The 7,726-nt window shown below is 46.2% G+C and overlaps 2 protein-coding genes across 2 annotated transcripts; one reads left to right on the forward strand and one right to left on the reverse strand.

Annotated features, from left to right (window-relative positions):
• Window positions 1–1,447: 1,447 nt before the first annotated feature.
• On the reverse strand, window positions 1,448–2,179 carry LOC138943868 (uncharacterized). Its single transcript, XM_070314796.1, has one exon. It carries the CDS (start codon window positions 2,177–2,179, stop codon window positions 1,448–1,450), a length of 732 nt encoding a protein of 243 aa, XP_070170897.1.
• Window positions 2,180–4,438: 2,259 nt separating this feature from the next.
• On the forward strand, window positions 4,439–5,622 carry LOC138943869 (uncharacterized). Its single transcript, XM_070314797.1, has one exon. It carries the CDS (start codon window positions 4,479–4,481, stop codon window positions 5,595–5,597), a length of 1,119 nt encoding a protein of 372 aa, XP_070170898.1. The 5' UTR covers window positions 4,439–4,478; the 3' UTR covers window positions 5,598–5,622.
• Window positions 5,623–7,726: the final 2,104 nt, after the last annotated feature.

The following is a 7,726-nucleotide window of genomic DNA, read 5'->3' on the forward strand; positions in this document are numbered from 1 at the left end:
AATTGTTAAATCGTTAATCCATATCGGTGCATGATTAGGCGTCTGTACAAGTTGTTCAATGTCCGCTCGTTTCAGCATTAGCGATTCCCATGTATCGATAGACAAAACGATTCGGTTGCCTCGGTTATCGCCCAGATGCAGTTCCACGTAAGATGTTATTCCAACGCTGATTCCGATATCCAAGTATTTATAAGCAGTGCGCGTCAAAGCAAATCTGCGTACCAAAATACGTGGTTTATCGCATCTGAAAAAATATAAAAATATGAAATAGCATGGAAAAAACATATATGAAAAAATATATAAAAATATATAAAACATTTGTGATACTTACAAATCAAGTGGTTTCTTGTACGGCTTAACTTCATCTCGTGGTTTCTTGCACGGTTTAATTTCGTCTCGTGGAACGTAGTAATTCGCGCGTTTGCAACCGTTGCTGGTGCTTCCTTCAGCGGAGTACATTTTGTCTCTCGGTTATGAGAAGTGAACCGTTGGTACTAGCGGTTGATGCGACACTGATCGTATAAAAATTAATCGAATATACGTGACGCTTATGTTTCAAAAGTATGATGTGGTGGGAGATCAATGCTCTGAAAATTTAGGAGAAGGGGAAACGGTCAACGTATGATGCGATGGGAGATTATTGTTCTGAAAATTTAGGAGAAGGGGAAACGGCCAACGTTAAAAAGAATTCTTAGAAACGACTCGCGAGGAAAGGAGTGGGAAGGGGAAACGACCAACGTTAAAAGGAATTCTTAGAAACGACTCGCGAGGAAAGGAGTGGGGAGAATAAGAAATAAAAAAAAAACATTAAATACGTTTACACATTTTATTTATAAAAATATTACAATTTTTTTTGGTATTGCGACCACCAGTTAAATATTTTTAATACATTCTGTAATGCGCAATTCTTAACATGTTTTCCGCATCGTATAGTATTAGCAACATCTAGATTATTTAAAGATTCAATATCTTCGTAATCAGCATCCAAAGTCTCGATGATTAAATTTTCTCTCGCAAGATTCTCGAGCAAATCCACCAGCCATTCCCGTTTCTGACATCCCTTAACGTACACGAGAGTCGATGTCTCGTCATCCTCTTCTGTTCCAAGCACGGCTGATGTAATCAAGCGTTTAGCCATGCTGTACGGCACGTTTCCGTCTTCCCATCGTAATCCATGGTGATTCGCGATCAGCCAGGAAGCGCGGGATTTGTCGGATTTCGTGAGGAGATTCCATGGTAGGGGGTATGTAAAAATGTAATGCGTCAGAACGGTCCCCTTTTTCAGCACCGCCACCTCCTTTACGACAAATTTCATCCCGACGAAGAATCCTTGTAGGTCCACGAACGTTGGTACAGACATAACGTTTTTCTTTTTTATATCGACACGTCGAGAACAAGACTGCGATTGATCCTGATGTATTATAGATTTTATATCGTCTCATTCCCCTTAGGTGATTTTGCGCACAACATTGGTCAACGGGTTGTACTGAATCACGCGGTCGTGTATGATGAGGCAGTACGCTGTGGTATTCGGCGGCACGTTCTCCTTACACTCGAATTCCAATCTCACATCCACGGTTGCGCTTTTGACCGATTCGTTTTGTCGAGAGCAATCGATGATCACGAATGGACCGTTACGTAAAAATTGCGTGACGGTGAGACTCGGCTCGAGATACTCGTATCCGTAATACTTTTTGCAGAAACGTTGATACGTATCGTACAAAATCGACCATCTGTTTTTATCGAAATCCAGATTCATATCGTCGTACGGATAACATTCCGAGTTCAGATAGAGTTTCACGTTGGTCAATTTGCAGTCGTCGAATCGACTCGTATCCTCGGACATGACGTTCTTCCGACCTGTCTGCAGAACGAAAACAACGTATCGCGGCTTCTCCAGCTGAGTCGCGGTCTTAATGGGCCACGAATGTTTGGTTGTACGCTGCAATAGCGGAAATTCGTACAGATCCCACGAGCGAAAACCCATACTGAGGTATTGTCCGCTTTCCAAGGCGCGCAGCATCGATAACTTGTTAATCTCGTTCAATACGACGTGCGGCATTCGCCATTGTATCTTGAATATGTCGATCACAGGCTCCAACACCAAATTTCCAATCAGGCAATTGTTGTCGTTGCGCGATCGTATTAAGATCAATTCGTGACGAGCGTTAATCACCATCGCTCAAATCTATGGCTGGATGGTAGTGTGCCGCGAGGACGCTACTCTTCCCGGTCAGCGTGAATGTCATAGACATGTCGACAAAACTGCTTAACGAATACTGAATCTTAACGGCGCATTGTCAGGCTTTAAGTTCGCACCGATTGTCGTCGACCGTTTGGAGAAACCGCAGACACAATTGTCCGCAGATGCTTTGATCGTAAGATTGAAAGGACGCGCGATTGTACTCGATCTTCGTCACATTCCATCCGAAATATCGCACCAATTCATTCGGAGGTCGAAGATTACCAAAACCGTCGAAATATATAACGCGATTTCCCCTCTTTGCGTACGCTACCCAATGAGTACCCGGTCCTTTGGCGTTATCCAAATTCATGATACCGCTTTTGTTTCGATATATACCACCGATCGGTAACGAATCACGCATGAAAACCCCTCTAAAGTACGGTATACGCATACGTTTCGCCAATTGTTCTAATTGTATGTTCGTTGTCACACCTATAGGCATTTTTAGCGTCTTTTTGACGTTTTTTTTTTTTCTTCGTTGCCACTCCTTGTCCACGTTTGTACGGGCCGAGATATAGTCCCTGTCCGTATTTATACGGAGCGAGATAAAGCCCGCGACCTTCCATCGCGCGATCGTGGCGTTGCAGCTCCTCCAGCTGACGGCGCGCGGCTTTGCTGTCGTTCACCGCCTTGGCCACGCCAGCCGCTCCGCCGATCAAGGATCCGAGCGCACCCAACATCGGTAGAATCGGCAATACACCGCCTCGTTTCGCTGTCGGAAGTATCCGCTTTTTCGTCGACCTTTTCCGCGTAGTCCTCATCTTCGTCTTTGTCTTCGTTTTCATACCCATGCCGATTTTTGTCTTGGCTTTCATCGCTGCCCAAACAGCTGTAGCTGCGGCTCTCTCACCGAGAGTCGAATCTTTCGCGACGATGCGAGTTCGCGCTTTCTCGGCGAGTATCCTGTCAGCCGCGTGTCTCTCGGTGAGATCGGTGTTCCGAGAATACGCTCTATCGTGCTCGCGACAGGCCGCGTCCAATGGATTTATACCCCGATCACCTCTCGCCAATCGTTTTTCCAAATGAGTGCCCGGACCGCAAAACTGATAGCCGGGGATATGTAACTCGAAAGGAAGGGCGTTTATCGCACGATTTAATAGGCCTGTACCTATTTTCGTTGACATTCGCCGCAATCTTTTATCAACGGTGCTGGACCGTCGATGTGCGTTCGCTGCCACGGTTGATTGTAATGTTCGTAACAGCGTCGATATTGTTGAACCTCTAAATCCGCTTTTATATGTTCCGGAAGCTTGTCCCACAGGTAGTGGATGTGATCGCCGCACATTCGCAACAGAACAACTTTCGGCACAAATTGTAACTGTTCGGCGCTCAAATCGCAAATATCGGAAGGTCTCGACAGTAGGACGAACATTTTCGTTACTGAGCGATTCGCGGTTCCGCGCACCTATAAATAGGCGTTCGATCCAGCGTTCCTCAGTCGATAGTGTGAAAAATGAGATTCGTGCGACAACCTTTGGCGATACGCGTGACGAATTGCGACGACAGATTACGATCGATGGGGGACAACGCGGAGATGCGCAAGCATGGCGCGATGCTACCGACTACTATACGCGCGATCGTTTGCGGTCCCTCGAATTGCGGTAAAACCAACGTTCTGATAAGCCTGCTGGAAAGTCCGCACGGTGTACGTTTCGAAAACGTGTACGTGTACTCAAAGTCGTTGCAACAACCAAAATATCGATATCTGGAGAATTTGCTGACATCGATCGACGAAATCGGCTACTTCACGTTCTCCAACAACAGTGACGTCATTCCGCCGAGCGAGGCGCGTCCAAACTCGATCTTTGTGTTCGATGACGTAGCATGTGATAAGCAAGATGCTGTGAGAGAGTACTTCTCAATGGGTCGGCACTCGAGCGTCGACTGCTTTTATCTCTGTCAGACGTACGCGAGAATACCTAAACATCTGATACGCGACAACGCGAACCTGCTGATCCTGTTCAAACAGGATGGTACCAACCTGAAACACGTGTACAACGATCACGTGAATACCGACATGCCGTACGATGAATTTTGCGCATTGTGTCGCGATTGTTGGCAATGCAAGTATGGATTCGTAGTGATAGATGAAGACAGCTCGCTCAACGATGGGCGATACAGAAAAGGATTTAACGTGTTCGCGATACCGCAAAACGATTAGTCGTTGCCGATACTTCGTCGGAGGTGAAATATAAGAGAGAGATTGACATTTTTTTTTTTTTGCTTTTCCGCGATGGCTGCGATCGATAAGAGCGAGGATATTCGCGAGCGCGAGAAGATTGCGAGGGCAATTGTGAAAACGAGCGAATCGATTCGCAAGAAACATCGCGCTTTGAAGACCGGTAAGATCGATGAGGATATCGTGTTGGACAGGCGCTTTAGACCTCTCATCGAGCCGCTACAAAAGATCGTCGACAACTCTAGCTCGATCGCTGTGAAGAACGAGCCGGGGAGTAACACCGACGCGGGAATCGAAGCGTTATCCATCCCGAAGCGCGAGAAAGATGATGCGACACCGCAAAAAAGAAAACGATCCAACTTCAGGTCGGATCGCTCACCAGCACCGCATAAATCGAAACGGTCGGACCCTCTACTGGATGTATCGCCGATAACCTCTACACCATCAGCGTCAATGAGAACCGTACAACCTACGATGCCCGAATTACTCGCGAACGAGGATGTTTTTGAAACCACGGACGACTCGCTCGTGACATCCGTCCGAAATCAGTTGCAAACACTGGAAGGCCGAGAAACGCTGCGAGATCAGTTAGGTCCGCTGGGTCGGAGGTACGTCTGGCCTGTCCTGAGCGGCGATCGAGAGAGCGGTATTGACACCGTGTACGGTGTTTATTTCGACAACGATGGAATGATGTTCGGTAATAAACGTTTTGACGTGGACAACGCGGATAACATAATTATCGACGGCGTACGATACGTCGGCACACCTGGTCTTTACGAGTTAATCTTCAAAAAAGTCCCCGATGACGTCATCTATACGGAGGATGACAAGCAAACGTACAAGAGTATGCTGTTGACGACGAACGCGCATAAACGCAATCACGATGCGCAGGGTCGATTAATGGGCAACAGGGGATACAAGTACAAAGAAATAATCGCAAAGCTGATACCGATCGAATCCAAAAAAACAAAATCTGGAAAGGGATTATTCGCGCTTCGCGCGATGACGCTAACCGATAACAAGATCGATTACGTGCACTGGGACGATCCCAACGAGTTGGTGGATCGTTTACGATTGCTCGACGCTTCGCACCAAGCGGGCCACAACGGCCACGACAACGAGATCCTATCGATCATCGAGGAACTTCGCGAAGCCGGTATTATTATAAATTAAGCGGTATCTCGGCAAAACTAATCAATCGATCGACCGACGTCTCTCGCATCGATGATGCGCATCAACAAATTTGGAATGTCCGAGCAGAGCAAAGACGCGACGAATGCCATTTCGTATCGTCGATGGAACGGAGTAATGAGAAATTTCGTGCGCGATAACGCTCTGTGTCGCACCGTTACGGACTTTGACGCGAGGTCGCGCAAGATTCGTCGTGTAGCGCAACCTGTGGCTGATACCGACGCCATCAACAAACTGTACGTGGATCAATGCGTTAAAACGTTGAGAAATCAACTGAAAGAGTTAGACGAGAAGCTTGCAGCGTTAGAGAAAGACGTGCGAGCGTTACAGATCGTGGTAAACGAGCTTCGGCGTGCGAATATCGCTAGATTAGAAACGTCAACGAACGACAACGAAACGACGACGAAACGTTAACGAAACGTCAACGAACGACAACGAAACGTCAACGAAACGTCAACGAACGACAATGGACGACAAGAAACGGTTCACGGACAGCTACGGACGGTTCACGAACGGCTACGAACGGTTGAAGGACGGTCGAACGGTTCAGGAACGGTTATCGGACGGTTATCTAAAGGCTCAGGAACGGTTCAGGAACGGCTGCGAACGAATTAGGAACGGCTACCGAACGGGTCAGGAACGGCTACGAACGGCTATCGAACGGCGACGAATGACGGATGACAAAGAACCACTATTGAAAGACGATGACCGGGAATAAACGGTTATTGAGTGGTTAAAAGTTAGAGATATAAATTATAGTGTAATTTCTTTACACGTATTATTACGCACCGACTAGCCGCACCGCTAAAAACATGACATCGTTAAAATCCAACGGACGTAAAAATATCGAGAAGCTACGACTCGTCGAGGAACTGCATGCTTCGGCGAGAAGAAATTTTCCCCGAAGACGCGTCGTAGTGCGGGGTTACGATGACCTGTGGCAAGCCGACATCGTCGAGATGCGTCCGTACTCTCGTTTCAACAGAGGGTACCACTACATACTCACCGTCATCGATGTGTTGAGCAAGTACGCGTGGGCCGTACCGCTCAAGAATAAAGGTGGAAGCGAGACGGCTGACGCTATCGCGGAGATAATTCGAAATAGCGAGAGGCGTCCGAAAAATATGCAAACCGATATGGGGAAGGAATTTTACAACGCCAACGTGCAACGTCTCGTGAAGAAACACGACATCAATCATTATTCCACGTATTCGGTGTTGAAGGCATCGGTCGTCGAACGATTCAATCGTACGTTAAAGAACGATATGTGGAAGATGTTTACGCTCAACGGAACTTACAAGTGGGTCGACGCGTTGCCGCGACTCGTATCGGATTACAACACGCGCAAGCATCGAACGATCGGTATGCGACCCGCCGACGTTACCCCCGCGATCGCCGAAAGACTCTTGGATACTGTGTACAGCGCGATAAAGATCGCGGGTCCGGCAAAGTTCAAAGTAGGTGACCCGGTACGCGTTAGCAAGTACAAGACGATCTTCGAGAAGGGTTACACGCCAAACTGGACCACCGAAGTGTTTAAGATCGTTAAAGTGCAACGTACTAATCCCGTAACTTATCTACTCGAGGACTATCGCAAAAAATCTGTCGCTGGAGCGTTCTACGAGTACGAGTTGCGTCGCGCGACTTATCCGGACGTGTATCTCGTGGAGAAAGTACTGCGCAGGAGAGGTGACGAGGTTTACGTCAAATGGTTGGGATTCGATGGATCGCACAACTCTTGGATACACAAGGACAATGTGGTTTAATTCGTACAAACTGTATTTTATTTTTTTAACATATAAAGAATATGAAATACATATAAAGTATCTGAAATATAAAAAATATATGTAAGATGTATACAGCATATAAAATATGAAATATAAAAAAGAAAAAAGAAAGATAGGAATATATATATTTCTTTTGTTTTCCTTGTACATACATACATACATACATACATACATCATACATACATACGTGCATACATTACATACATTACATACATACATACATACATATATACATTGCATACATTACATATATACATACATTACATACATACATACATATATACATACATTACATTACATTACATTACATTACATTACATTACA

Source organism: Polyergus mexicanus, unplaced genomic scaffold (genome assembly GCF_030449975.1).
Source record: "Polyergus mexicanus isolate NDT 795.1 unplaced genomic scaffold, iyPolMexi1.0 SCAF_49, whole genome shotgun sequence".
Lineage (NCBI taxonomy): Eukaryota > Metazoa > Arthropoda > Insecta > Hymenoptera > Formicidae > Polyergus > Polyergus mexicanus.